Source organism: Malania oleifera, chromosome 4 (genome assembly GCF_029873635.1).
Source record: "Malania oleifera isolate guangnan ecotype guangnan chromosome 4, ASM2987363v1, whole genome shotgun sequence".
Taxonomy (NCBI): domain Eukaryota; kingdom Viridiplantae; phylum Streptophyta; class Magnoliopsida; order Santalales; family Ximeniaceae; genus Malania; species Malania oleifera.
Genome location: NC_080420.1, coordinates 45,353,693 through 45,378,987, shown reverse-complemented (window position 1 = coordinate 45,378,987; position 25,295 = coordinate 45,353,693). Strand labels below are relative to the sequence as shown.

Sequence of the window (25,295 nt, the reverse complement as noted above, 5' to 3'; positions counted from 1 at the left end):
CGAGGCTTTGAATTTTGTAGACAAGGAACTACAGGGACCTGGTCGATGAAGGCGACCTTCGTCGACGAACCCTGCTTATTTGAAGGTTCGGGTCTCTACATAAGAGAATTAAACCACGTTTTAACCTTGTCTTTCAATGAAAAAGGAAATAGACGCAATATAATTGCCTGATTAGTAGCAGTCCCATCTATGAATGTAACACATGCAAGCTCAAAATTAGTTAAATGCTGATACAAATTTTCACACTCCATCCCATAAAATTAAGGTATCACAGATATCATTTCAGGCTTAATGTTAAAGTTCTGTGCATTCCCAGGCAATATGATGTAAGATGTAAGAACCCGAACTATGATAGGTGGGTTTAATTAAATAAGAGAGAGGCAAATTGGAAATTTAGCAAATTTTGTCAACGAAGTCCATGTAAGTCTCGTCGACGAAGTTCAGAGGCTTGCCGACGAGGAGAAGTTAAGAGATTTCGAGAAACCAATGATATCAGGATTCGTCAACGAATCCATCATCTTGTCGACGAGCTGTCTATATGACCTCATCGATGAGGACACCATTTTGTCGATGAGGACGGCAGAGTTAAAGGAGCTATAAATATCTTTTTCATTACTTCCAAGCTAAGAAAACTAAATTCTCTCTCTCTCTCTAGAACTCTTCCTACTCTCCATCTCTCTACATTTCTTTGTCATTCGTCACAAAGATCGTTAATTCGAAGTTACCACGAGGATTGTGGAAGGATTCTTTACAAGTTCTACAAATCGGATTTTCGGTTCGGCCATTTTCGGGTTTTGGCGTAAAATCGAGGTAAGACTCGATTTTCAATTCTGATCTTGTAGTTTTGTAGGGAACAGTCTTGTGAGTATCTTCTGTACTGTGATTTGTAGGTTTTGGAACTCGGTTCACTGTTTAGGAGCCTTAGAGTTCGGGATTTGCCATTTGGGGAAAGGTAAGGGAATACAGTTTATATTAGTTGTTTTTGAAATCGAACTCAGTGGAACTGTGGTCCACGGTCCTGTGTGTGTTTTGACTACTCATTTGGGGGGGATCTAACGGGTAAACTATGAGTTTTTCATGATTACAGTTTTGGAAAAAGGGGGCGACGGGTTGTATCCTTGGTTTTGTTGAAAATCATGTGTATATGATGATTATATTGTGATATAAGGATGATCGTGCCTTGACTTGTTTTAAACTCTATGTGTTTGGAAAACCATGATTTTAGATTACCAATTGAGTATGGTTTTTTTGGTTATATGAGCATGCATGTTTGTGTTTTGGTTGAAATGCAGTAGGAACTGGGTTCCAAATTGTTCCAGGTACGAAAAAGTGTTCGGTTCTATATCCGAGGGCGTGTGTTTATCACCTGCCATGTAGGCAAGAGTGTCCAGCTTTATATCCGAGGGCGTGAGCCTATATTGGCTAATCACCAAAGGGTGTGGATCCACCAGTTAGCGCCGATACGATGCCATGGTAGTTTAGGGCTAGCCATGTGCCGGTGGCGCCGTGTATCGTGGGTTGGCTACAGGCTAATGTCAAATATCGCGGACCGGCTTCGGGCTGAGGGGTGTGACGACACCGGGTAGATCATGGGCGTGCGTATGCGTGTGTGTGCGTGTATGCACTATATTGGAATTGCATTGTGAAAAAACTAGAAAGGTTTTTAACAGTGTATATATTTGCTGTCATGATAACACTCAAATGCCATACACTAGTGTAACCTATATTTGTCTTACTGAGATGTGTCTCATCCCTACTGTACGTACATTTTTACAGGTCCTTCGAGTAACCGGAACTAGCGTCCTTGGGTTAGGAGCGTAGTGGCTGGTGTACTGTGGGTAGCTCTTGGGTAAGTGCTAGGACTTGTGTTTTGTGGGTTGCCGTTTTGAGATGTGTTGGGCACCCGTTTGTACATTATTTGATGAAACCTTGTTTCTACTATTATATAGACTCTGGTATGGTAACAAGATTTTATAGAAAGACCTATTTTCACTGCGTATTCTGTTGTATTTAGATGTGTATAGGGTGCCTGAGAACCTCACGGGGTCAGACCCTCATCCTTTGCACTATATCTGTGGATGGTTTGTATGATATAGAGACATGTTAGATTACATTTTCACCCCTAGGTCCTATTTCCATGTTCGGGGCGTGACATAAGATGGTTGTGTAGTTCATGTGGGTTGTAAAAAATCCATAAACGTGCGTGGTGCAAGTGCAGCCACATTTTCTTCAAAACTCAATTTTTTTTTTCTTTTTCATAAGAAAAATTAAAATAATAGTAAAAACACTAGTTTGAAATTAAAATTGACATTCTCCAATAACGCCGCCAAAAACTTGTCTCACTCTAAAAATGAGCAACTTGAAAGTTATCTTAAGTATAAGAGTTCAGTCGTGTAATACTTAACCCAAAGACTAGATCGTCTCCTCAAGGAATGTATTTTAATTCCAAACTCGTGTAATTCCAAAAAAAAATTAAGAACAGAAAAATTTACTGAACATAGTTCAAATTTAGTTTCCTCGGATTTTTGAGGTTTTTATAATAGAATTTAAATACTAACTAAAAATTAAATATGCATGAAATAACTTAAATAAATCCAGATTCAATGCTAGAATAATGAAAGAACTAAACCCTACAATCATTCAACTAAATAAAAATATTAACTTTAAACATAAACCCAAACAAGAATGCACTTTAAATAAAAATACCAACTTTAATAATAAAAACACTTTCAAAGAAAATAATTAAATCCCTATAAAAACTTTAAATAAGAAGACAAATTGAAATTAACTATAATAATGCTCAAACAAGAATTTAAATGCAAGAGAGAGAGAGAGAGAGAGAGAGAGAGAGAGAGAGAGAGAGAATGAAAGAGACATTTAAACAGAAATTTATCGAATAAAAAGAAAGTTTTTAAATTAAACAAACTATTTTTAAACAAAAATTAATCCAAACTTTGAATAAATTAAAAAATTAACAATAAAATTAATTTTAACAAAATTGAGTTCAAAGTAAGAGAGAAATGAGAAAGTAAGGGAGAAGAGAAAGAAAGAGATAGCCAAAAATCTGAGAGAGGCAGAGAGTCTTCTGCTGTCCTACGCACCGCCACCTCTCGCTGCTTCCATTCCCCCCATAAACCCTCCTCCTCCATAAAATATCATATTCTCCCTCTAATATTTTGTCCTAACCGTGTCTTCTCTTGAGATAGGCGCATGGACCGTTTTTTTGATGGCCCAAGACTCCTTTTTTCCTTAAGCACTACACGCGGCCTAGCGCAGCAATTTCACTTTTAAGCCCAATTTTGACCCAGTAAACGTTCAAATTAGAAAAAGTTTATTTCACAATGAATTGTAGATATCTTAGTAAGCTTTCCAATGACACTTTAATCACACCAATATGATGAGATGAAAGAGTTATGATTAAAATATCGAAATTTGTTCAGGTTATCTCCTAGTAAATTTTGGACTTCGATTGTTGCCTACTTTTCAATGCATGACACGGATTCATGTGCATGAAGCCCACATAGTCTTTTCACACGACACTCGATTCTCTTTTATGTCTCCTTTAATTTCAAAAATTATCACATTGCATAGCTCGAATTCTTCAATTTTTATACACGCACACGGTTTCAAATAATTGCGTGCATGGCTCGTCATTTGTAGGCATGTGGCTCACGGTCCGATTTTTGATATTTGGCTTCATGCGCATGACCTTGATTTAAACTCTAGCTTATGTACACGCACGAACTTTTTTAATCTCGGCTTTAATGTCCAAAAATTATCCTGCAATAATAAGTTACCAAAAATTCGTAAATTATCAAGTAATGATCCAAATATTGTAATTTGACCTCAATGTTAAATTATTGAACATAATTAAGCATTTAATTAAAAATATAATCTTCAATGCATGATTTTAAATAACTGATTATGTAATTTAGACGCGTAATCATACCGTTGCCACATCATATCACTATACACTGAGTTTATGCCATGATACACATATGCTAGTTTTAATGTTTATATGATTAAACACTGTTGGACATACTAATTGGACATAATGCTTGATTGTTGGATATGTTGGTTGTCAGTTGGAAATATTGCTGAACTGTTGGATATATTGTTAAAATGAACTTAAAAAAAAACCTATGCATGATTGAGAAACTCAAAGTTAAATATTTTTACCTTACAAGAAATGCATACAGTAAGTGCGAGGAATGTTTCCTTAAATTTTAAACAAATATGCATATGTTAAGGGGGAGCTTTTAGGAAATATCCTACAAAAACACCAATGGTTTGCCATTATAAAAAATGAGGAGATTGTTAACCTTAATGGTTAAGGTATCCCAATCTAGTAGGTTTTGATGATAACAACCCATTCGTGACCCTCAGGACTAACCAATCTATACACTCTAGTTCAAGACAGGATCACAGGTCAGTACTAGGGCAAGCACAAGAATAAGATGAATCTTAATGAAGGAACGGTCAAAGCTTGCACAAGGAAGACCCAAGCACAACCAACTGAAGCTTTATGAAGTTTTATATGTATTTTGGGTTAAATGTGAGGTAGGAACTTCTTGTAACTCTTGTGGGATGATATCGGTAAGAATAATTAGCAAGAACTGAGCAAATACACATGCATACTAGTATAGATAATTAAAATGAAGTGTTCAAAAGCATACCAATCCATATAAATGCATAAGATGTCAAAATGAGGTTTCAAATATGTTTTCTTAAACAAGACATCTTATATTACATTAAAACTTCATTAGGACAAGTATTAAGCCTCATTGGTCTTAACATCTTTTATATACTTTTGTCTAAGCATGGGCTAATTCATTAAATGGCTTGTTAAGCATGAAAAATAGGGGAATAGTTGACTAATGGAGTGCATTCATCGACTAATAAAACCAATAGCCTAAATGAGAATTTGCCCAAGTGAATCATCGATGAATAGGGTTGACTCATCAACGAATGGTATTGAGTCGTCGACGAATTTTTCCAGTAGTTAAATATGTGTTTCAGCGTTGGCAACTTGTCAATGAAAGGAGGTGATTCGTTGTTGACAGAGGACAATTTATTGACAATTTGACGCCACTCATCGACAATTAACAATAGGCAAACTGAGAAAAACGAGCTTTAAATGGCTATATTTTTTTTTTTTGTGTCATGTCATTAAATGCTCAACGACTAGACAATGGCTAGTTCGTCCCCTTGCCCATGTATACAACCCATTTGCATTTATTAAGCAAATTGATTACAAATTGATTGGTGATCAAGTTAGTTGGTGCATTCATTCTAGGTTTAGTTGCTCAAAGCTCACTTGCTCTTCATTCTTGTTATACATCATTTGCTCAATAGAGTAGTGTGAGGATTCAATTTGTATTATCAGCTCAAGAAGGAGCATTTTCTATATTCACTACATTTCTTATTGTTGATTGATTGTGAAATTGAAGGTTCTTGGTGAACCATTTGTAAGGAGGTTCTTGGTGAACTCCTTGTTTCAGCTCTTGGTGAGCAGTTAAGATTGGTTCCCGATTTGTAAAGGCTTTTCCGTGGAGATTGGGTAGTGGATTTGGCAATCCTTGAGTTGGTCTCACAATAAATTACAAAGTAAATAACACAAACCAATAAAGTAAATGAGAGAGTGAGAGAGAGAGAGACTTTGTACTTTATTGTGATATAAATTACTTGTATCTTGTTAAGCCTCATTTTTTCGTAGAAAAATACACTATTCACGAAAAGTGTCTATTCACCCCCTTCTAGATGCACTATTGGGCCAACACAATCAACAATGTTTACACTACCAGCGAAAAGTGTCTATTCACCACCCCCTCGTTATTTTTATTTGAGAAAATTATTTAAATTTTTAATTAAAAATGACAGTTAAGTAATTATTAATGAAATTGTTTATTAAAATTTAGTTATATATTATTTTATTATGCATTGTAAGTTATTAATTATTAGTAATATATAATTAAATTTTAGAATGAATAAAAGAACCATCTATAAATTTAAATTAATATTAGATAAATTAAAAATTTTAATTTAGCTATTCATATTATTTCTACAATAAATTAACATAATAATCATATGTTATAAATATACATTAATAACAAAATTATAGTTAATTAATAAATAATATTATATAATTTTAGTTAATATAAAATATTTGAATTTTAATTATAAAATTGATGTAATTATCATTTGAAATTTAAATTTTATAAATATTAATTTTTTTATTTAAAATAGATTTAAAAGTAAATACTAGTTATTATAATTCAATTCTAATAAATTAAAATTTTAAATTTATTTAATAATAATATTTGTATCATAATTTCATATGATTGCAATATGCTATAAATATACATCAATAATAAATTATTATTAATTAAAAATAATTTTTGAATAGTAAATATTTAAATTTTAATTAAAAATAATTATTAATAAAATTATTAATTAAAAATAATAATATTAATAATTTAAAAGTAAATATCCAACTTAATTTAAATACAACTAAATACAACACTTTTTAAAAAAAAAAAAATTCTGCAGTTCCAAAGGATCGCTAACACACGGACTGCAATCCGTGTCACTCTCAATCGGCAAATCTCATCCGTCCATTTCTCGCGAAATCCAACGACCAGAATCCCCCGCCAAACAAAACTTTCGCTGAAGGTTCAAAAATCAAACCCAAATCCCTCCCAGTCTTCTCCTACAAATTCTTCACCAAAATCCTCCTTCCAACATCACAATTCAAAATTCTCGAACAAGTTCCAATCCAGTTTTCAAATTTCATCCGCTCCCCAGTTCGTAATCTTCCCTAATCAAGTTCCAAAATGGCGCGAACTAAGCAGACGGCGAGGAAATCGACGGGAGGCAAGGCCCCGCGCAAGCAGCTGGCCACCAAGGCTGCCCGGAAGTCTGCGCCGGCTACTGGCGGCGTGAAAAAGCCCCACCGCTTCAGGCCGGGGACGGTAGCGCTGAGGGAGATCAGAAGGTACCAGAAGAGCACGGAGCTGTTGATTAGGAAGCTCCCGTTCCAGAGACTGGTTCGAGAAATTGCTCAGGACTTCAAGACCGATCTTCGGTTCCAGAGCGGCGCCGTTGCTGCCCTCCAGGAGGCCGCTGAGGCCTACCTCGTGGGAGTTTTCGAGGATACCAATCTCTGCGCGATTCATGCCAAGCGGGTCACCATCATGCCCAAAGACATCCAGCTTGCGCGTAGAATCCGAGGCGAGAGGGCTTAGAAGATGAAAAGCTAAAATGTACTGGTTAGCTACCAGATGTTTTTCTGTTGGGCGTTTTTAGTTTATCCAGATCTATTGTTATGTACGCTGTGAAAGTGAGATGTATAGAAAGTGGGATTTCATCTTCATCTATATCATCGTTCGTCTGGTATTTCTAGTTACCATCTGGAAAACTACTTGTGAATGGTTTGAGAGAGAGAGGGCTCACTGTGAACAGGGAATTTGTAGTTAAGAAACTATTTCTCTATTAAATTACCAAAACGTGAGGGTTTTAGTTAACATGATTCCAGAAAATGGCATCCCAAATTCCAAAACTTGTAATTTATTTATTACATGTCTCAAGTATTATTTAATGATTATGTTTCTGATGCCATTGATTTTTTTTTTTTCTAAAAAACAAGTGATTTTGTGATTGTACAATTATAAATTGATATCAAACAATTAAATCTAATGTATTTATTATTTTATTTTATGCAGTGTGAACTACATGTATATATGGGGATTTCTATGACTTGAACTTCTTCAGCAAAGCACACGAGATTTTAAATTTAGTTTTTCGTTAAAAAATGTTGTCCAATATTATTTCCTTGTTCCAACTCTATTAAGAAATGAACCTAAACTCAGTAAAAATTTGCTTATTTTATGTGCATTTTGGCTTCCTGTAAAATTGTTCATTAAAAGGAAAAGAAAGTGATTGAAGGTAGGCGCACGTGTCCCGGGGAGGAGGGGGGTGGTGGAAGGAAGTGAAGCACGCGCACTCTAAATGATTGGACAAAGGTGAGTGAAAGAGAGGGAGAGGATTATTTTGAGTTTTTTACCAAAATATTTAAAAAAAATTTAAAAAATATAAATATGTAAGAAATTAGGAAAATTTACACAAATATACTCAATTGATTTTCGAAAAGTCGATTTGGGCTTTAAAAAAAAAAAAAAAGTCAATCGTAATTCTTGATTGCTAAAATAAAAAATAAAAATTGAGAATTGATTTTCCAAAAGTCGGTTTGGGTTTTAAAATAAAAAAAAAAAAGTTAGCCTTGCTAAAATAAAAAAAAATAAAAATTGAGAATCGGCTTTTCAAAAGTCATCCCTCAAAAACCAAATCCCAACCCCTCACCCAAAATTAAATAATAAAATATATATTATTTTTAATTTAAATAATAAAAAGATAGACATTATTTTTCAAATTTTAAGATTTAAATAAAAATTTGTAAATAAAAAAATATTTTTAAGTGTCATTTAATATAAAAAATATTTTCTATTTTTTATTTATTTTTCAAATGAATTAAAAAAAGTAAATTAATTTTTTAATTTCAAAATATTATATAAAAATGAATACAATAACAAAAAAATTGAAATAATTTACTTTTGAGAATAATAAAACAAAAAGGACATCTTACTTCCTAATTACATAAAAAAAAAATATTTAAAAAAACAAACTTCCATTTTTTTCCCAAAATAGAAAATTTGTCTCTAATTTTAATTAATCTTTCCTTTTCCCGCTATTCTACTTTTCTTTTGAACCAAATAGGACCAATGTACTACAATGGAATCTATCATCTCTTTTACCAGTACAGCCCGAAGGGAGCTGTGTGGGGTAGGCCTGGCAAAACGGGCGGGCGAGTCGAGTTCGGGTGGGTCGCCAACATGCCGGGTCGTAAATGGGTTGGGATTAAACGGGTCACAAACCTATAAACCCTAACCCGCCCGTTTATTAAACAGGCGGGTTATGGGTTATCCGTTTAAAAAAACCATATAATTATTTTTAAATTTTAAAGCAAAATAAAGTCATGATGCTCTTTGCTTCCACGCCTCTCTCTAGTTTGGTGTGTCAATCTCAGTCTCAGACTCTCAGTCCCTTTTCCTTCCCTCCAGTCAACCTAGTCTTTTCGTTCACGCCAATGACACCATAGCACCATCTTCCAAGCTCCCTCTCTCGTTCTTCTTCTTCTTATTCATGTGTTCAACGACTGAATTGATTCCCGATTTTAGCTCGGGGGGAGTGAGCTTATCAGAAGCCGAGCACAAATGCATCCCCTTGCCATTGATGCACCGCCGAAAGCACTAGAGCTCATCAACCATCTTATCTCTCTCCTCCTACTCGCCTCCCTTTCTGTCAAGTTGTTCGTCGGGCAGTGGCGGGTTCTTTGGTCAAAAATCTCGTCTCTCATCTCTTGGTTGAAGCTTGAAGGAGGAGGAGAAGAAGAGGAAGGAGCAGGACTAGGGCAAGGAAGATTGAGAACAGTAGGAGCTCGGGGGCCGCCATGGAAGACCCAACGGAGTAGCCGAATAGGAGGATTGGAAGAGGCTGCCATTGCCGAACAGGAAGATTGGAGGAGGCAGTTGCGAATAGGATTTAGGGTTTTATATTTTTATTGAATAGGAGGCAAGTGAACGGGTCACCCGCCGGGTGACTCGACCCGAACACGGGTTGACCCGTTTATAAATGGGCGGGTCACGGGTTGACCCGTTTATAAATGGGTCGACTTTCATGAATATGGACCAGTTTTAATTAGGTGGGTCGCAAGTGACCCGTCAGGTCTGGACCCGTTTTGCCAGGCCTAGTGTGGGGCAACATTGTTTGGGCTCACTCCATCTCCAAGGACCTCATCAATTAGGTCGCCCTTGACCCAACCATTTACCCATCCAAACCCTTCGACATAAATGGGTGTTGGTTCGAATCTGCCACCATCATCTCATGCAACAAACCTGTCATCCTCTACACCAGACTCGACCCCCAGAACAGGCAGGTCCAGAACTATGCGTACCCGCTAACCTATCCGACTCGTATCTCCGTGAATGGATCAAACTTGACGATAACCCCCTTGTGGTTTCCACCCCGAACATGAACACGAGCGCGTTTCGTGACCCGACCATGGGCTGGATCGAGCGAGACAAGTATTGGAGAATGGTCGTTGGTAGCTGAGGGAAGCACCGGGGAATGACCTACTTATACCAAAGCAGAAATTTCGTGAATTGGGTCAAGGCGAAGCACCCACTCCACTCTACTCCGAAAACCGGAATGTGGGAATGCTCGTATTTTTACCCAATTGCGGTGCGCGGGTGGCACGGGTTGGACACATCGGTGATGGGAGAATACGTGAAACACGTGTTATAATTTTTTTATTTCATTATATTTTTCTTCCATTCCATTATTTCATTCTAATTGTTTCTTGTGCCTAAATTTTTGTGCAAGTTTTTTGTTTTGTTTTGCTTTTTTTTTTTTTAATCCAAACCAACTTTTGAAAAGTCAATTAGATAAGAAATATTAAAATTTAAAATTTTCCATTATAAAATATACATAAAATAATATGTTAAATAATTTTTCCATTCTTCATTATATATTAAATAATTTTTTTATGTAATTAGTAAGTAAAATGTCATTTTTTGTCTTAATATTCCCAAAAGTAAATTATTTCAAAATTTTTTGTTATTGTATTCATTTTTATATAATTTTTTGAAATTAAAAAATTAACTTACTTTTTTCAATTCATTTGAAAAATAAATAAAATGTAAAAAATATTTTTGTATTAAATGACACTTAAAAATATTTTTTATTTATAACTTTTTATTTAAATATTAAAATTTGAAAAATAATATATATTTGGAAAGTCGGTTCTCAATTTTTATTTTGGTAGTCAAGAACTGCGGCTGACTTTTTGTTTTTGTTTTTTATTTTAAAGCCCAAACCGACTTTTGGAAAATCGGTTCTCAATTTTTATTTTTATTTTTATTTTGGAAGTCAATAATTGCGGTTGACTTTTTATTTTATTTTATTATTTTAAAGCCCAAACCGGTTGGGTACATTTGTGTAAATTTTCTCAATTTCCTTCATATTTGTGTTTTTTGTTTTTGTTTTTTTTAATATTTTGGTAAAAAACTCGAAATATTTTGGGAGATGAGTTGATTGATTTGGGAAAAATGTGAATTAAAGGTTTGAGTTTCAAACACTGCGGGAGTAGGATTTGGGGTTTTAACGAGCCTCTTAGTAAGTCAGGTAAGAGAAATAAATTATAACAGCTATTTTTGAGAAAATGAATTGTTGATTTAAAGTATGTGAAAATAAAATATGATATTTTACTTGTGATTAATATGTTATAAATACTAGACAAAAATCGTGTGGCATGAGAAATATGATATAACTTGTTTACACTTGGAATGTGATTGAAATTGGGATATATGATTTGAGCTGAGAAAAATGAGGTTATGAAATATATATATATATATAGTAAAATTTTTTATATAGAAATGAAGTTATGGGAATTTAATTATGTATTATATACATAATTATGATGAAATGAGATTTTTATATGGAATTGATACAAAGTGGCATACATAATGATTTTATGGAAAAACAAAGAATTGTGATATATATAGATGTGTAATATACTGGGAAATAATGAAATGTGGTATTGATATGTTTACTGAGAAATGATGAAATACGAGAAATGAGATATTTATTATGAGGAGAATGAAACAGAAATTGATGAGAATACTGTTGATGTGATGAGATGAGATGAAATGTGAATGCTGAATGTGAATATTGAATTGTGAATACTGAAATGTGATTACTGAATTGTGAGTATTGAAGTGAGAATATCCAAATGAAAATATAGAAATGAGGAAATGAATACCCTGATGGGCTGTTGTTAATTGAAAGCATGGTACTGTTGCTAGTGAGGTGATAGTGCAACCATACAATCTCGTGGAGAGTGTGGCGAGACAGTTGAATGGGCTTGTGAAGGGTTGTGATGCCCTCTTGGGGTTCGGACCAGGATTGGGTAGGCCATTCGTACTATAGACACGTTTCCCTTTGATCTAACCGAGTATGCCAACAACGGTTAGGTCCAGCCTTCGGGCCGCACAACTCAGTAATAGGGAGAAGTATGACGATGAGATGAGGATATCCTCAGGATAGCCATGAGTTATAGACACGTTGTGGATTTTATACTGACAGATACTCATGTGCTGGATTATAATTACTCATTATAGACACAATAATGAACAATCATGGGTTACAGACACGTTGAGATATTTATATGAGGATACCCATGGGTTAGAATGTGAAAATGAGAATGAGAAAGAAAAACTTACGAAAGCTATTGAAATATGAATATGAGATAGAATAGCAGTTCATGAAAGAAAATGTGAATATGATTTTGAGAAATGAGAAAATATCTATATGATTATGAAAATGATAAGAGAGCTTTGAAAATATGTTTTACATACATATATGATTATGAGTACATAACTATACATACATATATATATATATATATATATATATATATATATATATATATATATATATTCTCCTAGCTATTATATTTATTAAAATGGAATGTGATATAATGTAATTGAACTCGTACTGCCACACACTATGAATAATTTATTTCGCTTTACTAAAAATTGTCTCACCCAAATATTTAAATATTTGAGGGAATCATAACAGGCTAGGTGATAGAGCTCCAAGATAGAGGGGAGCTAGTACCTTGGTATACAAGATAAATGTTTTGTGTTGGGGATGTGTTTGTGTAATCCCTAGAGCATGTTATGGATTTTTGGGATGTGTATGGATGTATTGAACTCTGGTTATTTGTATACTGGATGACATGTATATATAGACTTCCGCTATTAAGTATGTTTTATATGATTGATTGATTACCCGGTATTCCACTTCGGGTTGTGTTGTGTTGATATGGTATCAGAGTTGTGACGTGGCAGATGTTGGATTAATATTTCTTATTTACTAGAGATATAAAAATAAAAATAAATGGTATGAAAATCGGAGCGTCACAATTGGTATATATTTTTTATTTTCTTTTCAAATTTCATTGATAATCAATAATGAAAATGTGAATTCTTTAATATTTTTATTTTCTTTCCTAAATATTTTTCAAGCTTCAAACAGAGCCTTAGGCTTCATTGTTTATCATCAATTGAATTTTCTCCAAAATTGAGTTCCATTAAAGAGCTTCCTAAAAAATTTGAATTTTTTTTTTCACTTAGCTGTAATGAAGATATATACAGAAACTGAAACAACTAATTAAGTTGAATTCAAATCCTTAATTACCGCTCAATATTTGACTTAAAATTACATGCACAGTGTGAAATTTAAGTTTGAATTAATTGTAAGTTGAAGTTCACGACTTCCCGAACAAAATTTCTAAAAAAAATAATATTTTGTATAATATTGTTACCCTTGGCTCTAAAACCTTAGGACTTCAAAACAAAATTTTGCCCCAAACCACACCTAAATCAAAATAATAATTTAAGAATTACTATTTATTTAAGGTATAGTGTTTAAAACCAAAAAAAAAAAAAAAAATATGGCGGAAAAGTGAGGCAGACTGTAATTTTGTATTAAAGAGATATCCAAAAGCTGAATCATTTAGATATTGAGAATTGACCCATAAAAGCCAGAAAACCACACATACGTTTTACAATATATGAAAATTTGATGAACATATTATGGATGAAATTAATACTTTAACAAATTAAAAGCAAGAAATCGCATGAGACTAGATTACAATATAATAATTTCACATTTAACCAATTAACATTACAAGGAGGGGTGATTAACAATTAGTAAACAAATCGGAAAGTTAACTATTAATAAAAATTAAGGATAAAATTATATAAACCAAAGTAATTGTAATATGAGGTCAAATTTACATTGCAATAGCGAACTTTAGTTATAATTTTAGTGAATTTATAAGTAAGATTCTAATCTGTCGATCATGTGGAGCCGGATTCTAATAAAAATTTTTAGAAGGAATTTGTAATTAAGAAACTCTTTCTTTATTAAATTACCAAAAATAAATAATGTTTAATTAACAAAGTATGCAGTATTGCGCATTTTAATTAGTAGTGTTGACACTCCAATTTTAACCAAGCTACTCTGAGGAGATCTGACACATAAAGTCGATTTCGAATCCTGGGAATAGGAGGACCCTGTTTGGAAAATTCGATGTTCCTAACCGAGTCTCGGTGTTTTAATCGAGTACCGGTGTTTTTAATTGTATCTCGATGAATTTTAATCGAGTTTTGGCATTTTAATGGTTTCCTGGTGAATTTTGATCGAGTTTCGGCATTTTAATTGTATCCCAGTGAATTTTAATCGAGTCGTGACATTTTAACAAGAGTTCTGGTATTTTTGCATTGGGTTCGGGTCCCCCAGCGTTCAGAAATCAAGTCTTTTTGAAACAATTGAAAAAAGAGAAATACATAAAATACAAAAGGAAAATACCAAGCAAAAAAAAAAAAAAAAAAAATGAATGGCAAAGAAAAAAAATGGAGTCACATGCCTCATACCGTAGAAGCTAATCTGTTAGCATATTCTAGACCTGGTAAAATAGATAAAAATCTGTTAATCTGATCCACATTCGATCCGTTTTAATCGACTTATAATCAACCGCTTGCTAAATGAGTCAAATATGATTTTCTATTTTCATATCTGCCTTCTTCGCGGGTCAGGTTGGGTTTATCCGGCGGATATCCGTCAAATCGCTTAAAAGTCCATTACTAATTAACCTATGCCCACTGCCCGGGTATGGAGAGCCCAATGCGGCAGTGTACACACGACCCACGCTACACAGACAACCCAGTAGCCCACACGGCCACTGCCCAGAGTCCATCAGTCCCTCCCTCCCACTCCCAGGTTAGCCCAGTCCCAAATCTCAAATCCTATTAGGGTTTCATTGATTCAAAGTTCAAACTTTCAATTCCAGCTGCGCAGCCGCAACCCACGACGATGACGATTCCCACTGCCACTGCCATAACCGACTGCCACCCATGGCCACGAGCCACAATTCCCTCGCCCAGTCTTCCCTCGCGGCATCGCCCAGTCACTCGCCCATTCGGCCCTCGCCAGCCATCGTGAAATTGCTAGTATTTTCCTCCACGCAGTAGTGGTTTATTTAGTCTGCCCGCTGCCCTCTTACCTTCCCAATTCTTGCCGCCCCTCCAAATTAATTTCCAATCTCCTTTCTCCAAGTGAAAATTCAAATATCTGCAGCAGCGGTGCTTCTTTCCCAACTTTTGTTTGATCTCCAAGCCCTTGCTTTCAAGCCCTTTGTAGGTATTTTCTCCTCTTACTCTCCTCCTCCTTCAGTTTTTAGAGTTTAATGAATGTCTTTGTTTTGATTTTGATTTTTTCTTAGGATGAGATGTGGGCGAGCTATTGATAAGCTACAACATATGGAAGGTTGTAGAATTTTGATTGATACTCATTGCAGAGTATACACCCAGCGAAACCCTCACCAAACACCGATTCATCCTTTCCATTTATCTTACCTAATCCCTCCTTAAAAGCATTGCAAATTGTAGGTAATTTTCATTATTAATACTCTTTTACTTCTTCTTATGTCTAATACGATCTATTTTCATTTGAATGATTTAAATAAATCTTTCAAACTTGTGGTCTATCTTCATTTGGCTGATTAATTTAATTAAATCTTCAAATTTATCTTGATGTTTAAACACCAGAGGGTTTGCCTTTTATGACTTAATTTTATTTCAACTGGCGGTAATCATCTACTCTATATTTCTAATATATAAAAGGACAAGTTTTTGTGTGAAGTGCACAAATGCATGGTGGTGGAGTCAAAAAGAAAGTGCATGATAACCTTAGTGGGATTAATCTAATTATAATAATTAATTGTTTTTACTGGAAAACCATTCTTAGTAGCTATTTTACTAGAAATAATGAAAGTTAAGTGCAATAAGTCCTAAATATTGTTGGTGATATGCATGAGATGCTATATGAGATCTTTCAAATGCATAGGCACAATTAGAATGAATTTGAAGGCTCACCTAGAGAACAGACTACTAGTCGAGAACCTACACAGGGCCGAATGAGGATGTCAAAAAATTTTATGAGTTGCTAAAGGATCTGAATAAAACTTTGTGTACTAGTGGATTGAACCTAGGCACTTAAAATGATAGGAACAGTCATCCAATTTGACTAGCAATTCAATTTAGATTTAGAGAGACTCACACAAATCACATAGTTTGAGTTTCTATTTTGAGTTGGATTGAGATTAATTTATTATGTTTTAATGCTTATAATTTTATTTATATGAATTAGGAGTTATTAGTTAGTATAAACGATTGAATGATTAAAATAATTACTAGAAAAGTTAATATACAAATTAATCACTAATTGTCGTATACAATTTAAATTATTATTACATAAAATAAATTATTAAAAAAATTATATTTGAGAATGATGGATTATCCGCCCATCCGTCATGAATTATCCTACTCGAAACCGACTAATCCGCTACTTAAATGAGTCAAATATAGATTATAATTTCTTCACCCGATAATTCGCCTTATCCGTCACGGATTATTCAGCCCGATCCGCTTTGACAGGTCTAGCATATTACCCCGAGGAAATAAAGGAAATAAAGTTTGCACTGAGGCAGACATTTTCGCGCCCAAAAATCACCTGCAGACTCCTATAAAGAGAGTCTCTCGCGTTAAGGCACAAAAGGTGGGATCACGCAAAAACGAGGGGAGTCCTTCATCCCCATTTTCTCCCATCTCTTCCCCACACCCGCTAACCACCATACCACGGCAACCGTGACCTCCAGCCCTGTTCACGCACTCACCCATGGCCCGTGGTTGCAAACCACCCTCTCTTTCCGGCGAACAGCGTTTTGGTTCAACTCCCATCGCACCACCGCCCCTCGCCATAACAGCAACCGCCATCAACCATCCTCATTCTTGTAACTCAGACCACCCTCGCCTATCCTCCTCTGATCTCACCCACCGAACCGCCAGCAACTGTAACAGCCCGCGAGCTCGACCAGCAGATCCAGCCACCGCCGCAGTCGGCGTTGCCTCCGTCGGCGATCATCGTCATCACCGTCATCCTTCATCACCCTCACGAGTCCCGCCATAAGCCCTCCACTGTCCTCATCGTCCTCACGACCCTCACTGCCTCTCTCTCATTTCCTTCCCTCCATCTCCTTCACCTTTCGTGACACCCAGCAGAGCAGCCCCGAGATCTCTGCATTTCCAGTTCTGTCATTTTCTGTCCCTCTCCATACCTTCGACTAAGGTAGATCTAGCTCGACGAACGACTCTGTTCTTCGCGGAAGCCTATCTCCATCTCTTTCGGCTGCTCTTTCCCTCGAATCCTCATTTCTGCTGCATTCAGGTTCGAGGTGTTGGTTGGTTGGTGATCAGTTCTGATTTCTGATGGTGATTTGTTTGTGATGGGAGTATTTTAGGAATTCTAGAGTTGTCTTTGTGAAGCTCTGAATTCAGATTTTGGTCAGTTTCTGATTTTTGGCTTCAAAACCAGTTCTACAGTCTGCTTTGGATTGAAGTGCTGGTTGTCTTTGATGCACAGATTATTGTGAGTCATCTTACCTGAATGTTGGAGCAGGTTTCTGGGCTTATTCCTGCTCTCGGTTGTGGCTAAATTCTGAATTAAAATTTCAGATCTTGGATGAAGTGACTTCAGTAAAATTCAAGATTGATTGGTTGAAGATTGAGTTGACTTCTGATCTGGCTTGCTGCCTTTTGACGAATTGAAGGAGCTATGTTATAAGCTGGAGTCTGTCTAATTTTGGTGGAAGCTGGTTCTTTCAAAACTTCAATTTTTGCTCTTTGTTGGAGAGTCTTCAGTTTTCCTCAAGATTGTGTGGTTCGTAGCAGGTGCTGATTCAGTTTGGTTTACTGATTTTTTCTAAAGTTAGTTCTCTGGATTTGATGTTCTACTTCCCTGGAGTTTGCTGCTTCTTTGTGAATTGCCTTTCTCTTGGTTTTCTACTTGAAGCTTGCTGGAGCTTGATTTGAAGGTACCTCATTATGACTTTATTTGCTGCTTTATTTGATGTTTTAATTTAAAATAATAATAATAATAATAATAATAATAATAATAATAAAAGCACACAATCACTCACCCATGCACGTGCCAAATCCTAAATATGCATGCAAATCACCCACACACACCAACTCACACACCACCAAGTCACACATACTCACGCGCGCTTACAACACACACCAACATATGCCCATGCGTGCATGTACACAATCACACAAACTTGCACGCATACACTCATGCACGTGCCCAACACTCATGCATTTCATGCATATACATACATGCCCATTCGTGCACATGCTCATGATACATGCATACGTGCGTTCATGCAAAGCTCACCCATTCACATAGGTGCACATGCATGCATGCAGTCACACATGCACCCACATACACACCCTTGCATGCAAATAACACACATGCACATGTGTACACCTCCACATGCTCTCATATGCACATGCATGTACATGCGTGCATTCAACACTTTCATATGTACACATTCACTTAGTTGCGCACATATGTGCATGTACACATTCACGCTTAAACACACATACTTTGGTTATATGTACGTGTGTCCATTCATACAAGCTCACACATGTGCTCATGCATGCATGTCATCTCACACATACACACGCATGCATGCATTCATATACTATGCATGCATGTTCATTCCCATCCATGCACACGTACACTTAGGCATTCCGACACCACACATGACATCATCATTTGGGTTATTGCTCATCCATGCGCGCACACACATTCATGCACGTGCTCATTCATGCACGCACACACATTCATACACGTGCACATTCATGCATGCACATGGTCATGCATTCATGCTCACATGCATCATACTTCATTCACGCTAGCATACGCCTGAGCACACACAGTCCACGCATAAGGCAACGTGTGTTGATTTATGGTCTCGACCAAGACCTTAAATTAGTTTTTCTCCCGTACCGGTTAACGTTTGACCGGTTCATTGTTCCTGGAACCGGTTCATACCAGTTTTCTCCATTCCACTTGTATATTATTATTTAGATATCCAGAAAATTGACAAAAAATCACAAAATTCTCAGAAAATCCCAAAAATATTTTTGTACTTTGATTTCCATTGATTTTATTTGTGTTATTTTTGAAGTTTGGGAAAAATCATAGAAAATCACAAAAAATGTTTTCACACTTGGAAAAAATAAAAAAAATGTTGTTTTAGACATAGAAAATTATTTTCATCCTGAACAAATTTCAACAACCTCCTTGAATAATATTTTCTTACTTAGAAAAACTTACAGATTTCAAAACCTCTGGGAACGTATTTTGTATCTTATTTTCTTGATTTTCCATTCTGGTGATTGCAACCAAGGACATAAACTCTTCAGAGTATTGGATTACCCCGATTCTGAGGGAATACCTATATAATATTTTCATTCTTTTGATTTTTGAAAGGGAGTAATTTTGACAGACTTATTAAATTTATTTTGGGGATAATTTTTGATTAATCTAGTACCGTTCATAAGAACGGGCACATAGGGGGGTGGTAATATCTTCCCTTCGCGTAACCGTACTCTTTAACCCGAATCTGGTAGCGTAGACCGATTCTACCCCTAACGAGGTAGCAATCAAGTATTCTAATCGCACTTCAAAAAATTAGTGACGACTCTATCACACATTGTTTTTCACGAAAATATCTTTTTTTCAAAATCACACATCTATTTTTTCTAGTTCGCAGTCGTACCCATTTTTTTGCCAAAGTTGGCTCTCTGGTAGGGTCTGGGACGTCGCGACAAGCAGTGTTCGCATTTTAATTGGTAATGTTCGATTTATTTTTGTCTATATACCATATATTGCAAATTTTTACCATATCCCTCGGATCTGCAGCACAAGAAATCCTTGTTTAGGAGCACTTGAAAAAAAAATGCTTGTAATACTTTTCACTTAAAATAAGTATTTTTATAAAAAAAAAAGTGACCTTTGACTTATATTACAATAAATAATTATTGCAATAAGTACTTTTTTTGAACCACTTTTTAAAAACTATTCATAGGCGGGGTCAATTTTGTACATATAAGAAATTTAGTGACTATTTTTATAATTTTAAAAATATATTAAAAGATAATCATATATTATTTTATTATGAATTAATATATATTAATTATTAATGAAACATAATTTAATTCTAAAATGAAGATGAAAACCACTATTAGTTTAAATTAATATTAAAATAAAAAAAATTAATTAATTTAATAGTATTATTTTAAGATAAATTAATATGATAATCATATGTTATAAATATAAATTAAGAACAAAGATTATTGTTAATTGCAAAAATAATATTACATTATTTTTACTTGATAAAATTATTTAAATTTTCATACAATTCTGTACTTCCAAAGGATCACTAACACACGGACTGCAATCCGTGTCACTCTCAATCGGCAAATCTCATCCGTCCATTTCTCACGAAATCCAACGACCAGAATCCCCCGCCAAACAAAACTTTGGCTGAAAAGGTTCAAAAATCAAACCCAAATGCCTCCCAGCCTTCGCCTACAAATTCTTCACCAAAATCCTCCTTCCAACATCACGATTCAAAATTCTCGAACAAGTTCCAATCCATTTTTCCAATTTCATCCGCTCCCCAGTTCGTAATCTTCCCTAATCAAGTTCCAAAATGGCGCGAACTAAGCAGACGGCGAGGAAATCGACGGGAGGCAAGGCCCCGCGCAAGCAGCTGGCCACCAAGGCTGCCCGGAAGTCTGCGCCGGCTACTGGCGGCGTGAAAAAGCCCCACCGCTTCAGGCCGGGGACGGTAGCGCTGAGGGAGATCAGAAGGTACCAGAAGAGCACGGAGCTGTTGATTAGGAAGCTCCCGTTCCAGAGACTGGTTCGAGAAATTGCTCAGGACTTCAAGACCGATCTTCGGTTCCAGAGCGGCGCCGTTGCTGCTCTCCAGGAGGCCGCCGAGGCCTACCTCGTGGGAGTCTTCGAGGACACCAATCTGTGCGCGATTCATGCCAAGCGGGTCACCATCATGCCTAAGGACATCCAGCTTGCGCGTAGAATCCGAGGCGAGAGGGCTTAGAAAATGGAAATCTAAAATGTACTGGTTAGCTACTAGATGTTTTTCTGTTGGGTGTTTTTTGTTTATCCAGATCTATTGTTATGTACGCTGTGAAAGTGAGGTGTATAGAAAGTGGAATTTCATCTTCATCTATATCATCGTTCGTCTGGTATTTCTAGTTACCATCTGGAAAACTACATGTGAATGGGTTTGAGAGAGAGAAAGAAATACAATTTCTGTCTATATACCATATAATGCATGTATCTACTATATCCCTTGGATCTGCAACATTGTTGCAGGAATACCAATTCAATATCTCATTTTAGGTAGCAGAATATTTACGCATGGTACTGGGAAAAAAAACAAAAATACAGTAGTCACAATCATAGCACATTCAATTACACAAAGTCAATTTACTGGGAATTAGAGAATATTAGCAAATGAACTATATTTATATTACAGCATAATCGTTGGTTTAGTTAGTTGTATCATTCTGTTTTTCTGTTTTTTCGGTTCCTTTTTTCTTCTTTCTGTTTTGCTTTCTTCCTTCTTCCTCTTTTAGTTTAATGGTGTGGAATAAGAAAAGATTATACTTTTTTTTTTTGGGTTATGTTGGGTGTCCTTAATCGGCATCTACCAGGTTACTTGGGATGCATTGTAGCAGAGATTAATTTCATGCCCCATAGTTTTCACCCTAAGGCTTTATAGGGAGGTAAATCGAGATTTGCTCAGTGAGGCAGGAATTGAGCTTGGGACGCCTACTTAGGTCATAGGTATGTTCGGGTCTTTAGCTGTTATTGCTATATTTTGTTTCATGGTATTCGAGCAAGAAAGTTGAGAAGGTCCATTGCCATATTTACTTTATGAAACAAATAAATATGGATGAGGAAAGTAATCCATAGCACTTATAGAGTAGTGATTCATTAGGTACAATGTTGGTTTCAAATGTCCTCACGTGGGAGAATTACCATAAATGGAGTAAATTTATGATGATGATTTTGAAGGCAAAGAACAACATTGGGTTTTTGAATGGAATAGTAGCTCAACTAGGTTTCAACATATGTTTCGAATGCTATGTGGGAAAGATGCAATAATATGGTATCTTTTTGGATAATCAACTCAGTGTTAAGAGAAATTTGGGCTAGCATCATTTGCTCCCACATTGCCAAGGATATGTGGTAAGATTTTAAGAATAGACTCACACAAGGAAATGAGCTAAGAAATTTTCAACTTTAGAAAGATTTATTAATGCTAGTTTAAAAAAATATGTCGGTAAGAGATTATTATATAAAATTTAAGTCTTTTTGGGATGAATTAATTGATTACAATCAAAATTTTACTTGTTCTTGTGGTATTCTAAGAACATGCACTTGTGATGCCATTTAGGAATTCTTGAAATATCAAGATAAATAACATGTCATTTAATTTTTGATGGGATTGAATGAAGGTTTTTCTTATATTAGAGGGTAGATTTTGATGATGGAACCTTTACTAGAGATAAATAAAGTTTTTTCTTTAATGGTCCAAGAAAAGAAATAGAGAGAAATTTGCAAAACAGGGACAATTGACACTGTTGCTTTTATGAGTAAAATGCCATAATCAAATTTCTTAGGCCACATTTGTTCTTGAAAATCAGCAGCAAAGGAGAGCCAAATTGTTCTGTACTCATTGTGGATTGAATAATCACAGGGTTGATAAATGCTATAAAGTACATGGCTATCCTTTAGGTTTTAAATTCAGCAACTCTCGATAGAAATGAAAGTTTTCATCAGCTAATCAAGTTACAAGTCATCCTCTTGATACAACTTTTGAATCTTATAATAAATTGTCTCTCTTAAGAGGATTGTTAGAAATTGTTAGCCTTAACTCACAATCTAATGTAACCATCAATCATCAAGCAACCAATGTTGTTTCTAACATTCCTCCACAAAATACCCAAGGTATGATACTTTCAAGTTTTTCTTCGAGTTGTTCGTTATCTTCATCAACATCTCAGCATCTTTGTATTGTAGACACTGGTGCTACAGAACATATTATTCATTCCATTGATACCTTTACTTCTATAACAAAATCTTTAGACACTACTGTTATGTTTTCAAATGGAAATACTGTACCAGTCACTCATCTTGGCACAGTCAAATTGTCTGAATGTTTAATTCTCAAAATGTACTTTGTGTACCATCTTTCTTATATAATTTGCTTTTAGTTAGCAAACTTACTTCATCTCAAAAATGCATTTTTATTTTCTTACTTGATGTTTGTTTTATTCGGGAATTTACCCCATGGAGGATGATTGGGATTGCTAGAAAGTCTGCTGGGTTGTACATCTTGCAACAATCGGTTGCTCATGCTATTGAGTTTTTACCAAAATCAAACATTGTGAACTCTGTCACAAATTCCAAAATTTGGCATAATAGATTAGGACATCCTTCTATGTCTCGATTGAATTTTCTTTCAAAAAAAAAAGTATCAAATATTAGTTCTTTAGACAAACTTGATGATCATTGTACAGTTTGTCCTCTAGCCAAACAAAAAAGGCTCTCTTTTGAGATTCATTCATATAATAAAAGTTTTTCTTTTAATCTTGTTCATGCTAATATATGGAAACCATTTTCTGTTCCAACTCAGAATGGTTCTAGATACTTTCTTACCTTAGTGGATGATCATTCTAGATTTACATGGACCTACTTAATGAAAAAGAAATCTAAAGTTCAAAATATTTTTTTGACCTATTACAAGATACTTGAAACACAGTTTGAGACAAAAAATAAATGTGTAAGATCTAACAATGGTTTAGAGTTAAAAATGACAAATTTTTTTTAATTCAAAAGGAATTTTGCATCAAGTATCATGTGTAGAGACACCTCAACAAAATTTGATAGTTAAGAGAAAACACCAACATCTATTAAATGTAGCAAGAGCTTTAAAATTTCAATCAAACATACCCTTGATTTTCTGGGGAGAGTGTATACTTGTTGCAACATATCTTATTAATAGAATTCCATCTTTAGTTTTGAATAACATATTTCCACATGAAGTTTTGTACAATTCAGTTCCAGCATATAAACATTTAAAAGTTTTTGGATGTTTATGTTATGCATCAACCCTTGCCTAAAACAGATCAAAATTTTCTTCAAGAGCAAGAAAATGTATGTTTTTAGGATATCCATTCGGTATAAAGGGTTACAAACTTTATAATTTGGAACATAAAACATTTTTTGTTTCAAGAGATGTCGTATTTCATGAATCAATATTTCCTTTTTCCTCTGACCTCAATAAGAATTTTAGACATGACAATTCATCTCTGTCAAATAAAACTTCAGGAAGTTCTATTACAGTTCTTCCTAAACCAATTTCAGATTATAATGACAATATAATCTATCTTGAACCACTGCCATCAACAATTCCTACTCCTATTCCTATTGTTTCATCTAATACATATTTACCTTTACATGATGCAAATCAATTTCCATCTTTGAGAAAATCAACTTGACACACAGTGCTAGCTTTACCGTGACCCCAAAAGGGGGGGGGGGGATGAATTGGTATTTTCAAAAATTAATGTCCTAAGTTAATCCCCTAACAGCAGTATTAAACAACCTTTTGGTAATGCATATAAATTAAATCAATTTAAATATGCAGGGGAAATTAAATTGCACAAAAAAATTAACCAAGCATGCATCAGAAAGTGGTAAATAAGAGATGACACCCAGAAATGTTATCGAGGTTCGGCAAACTGCTTACGTCCCCACCTTAGCTAACAAGTACAAGGATTACCACTATATGGATCACTTAACGGGTGGAGTGACACCTAAACAATCAAGTCAATTAGCATAAAGCTGACCTCAACCTTTACAACCAATTCTTATTGGGCTAGATTACCGCCCCCTCAGGTCACGCCAGGAATACAATAATATTTTCAGAATATGACAAGGTATAGTGATTATGCTTCTCAGCAAAACAGATATGTACCAAGCATAATCAATCACATACACATCAACAGTATAGGCAATGTAAGCTCAGTGATGTGAATATTTGTGCAAACAACACTTAATAAGATATGATCACCAAAATGTTCAAGAGTGTTCTAATCAAGCTATATCTTTAAAACAAGTTATATCAAATTTCAATAACAAATCAGGGTTTCAAAGATGCTAATCAA

The 25,295-nt window shown here is 35.1% G+C and overlaps 1 protein-coding gene across 1 annotated transcript; it reads left to right on the top strand.

Moving 5' to 3' along the window:
* Positions 1–6,719: 6,719 nt before the first annotated feature.
* On the top strand, positions 6,720–21,286 carry LOC131153780 (uncharacterized). The gene is made up of 3 exons (XM_058106240.1): positions 6,720–7,238; positions 9,234–9,580; positions 20,734–21,286. Exons 1-3 carry the CDS (start codon positions 6,834–6,836, stop codon positions 21,152–21,154), a joined length of 1,173 nt encoding a protein of 390 aa, XP_057962223.1. The 5' UTR covers positions 6,720–6,833; the 3' UTR covers positions 21,155–21,286.
* Positions 21,287–25,295: the final 4,009 nt, after the last annotated feature.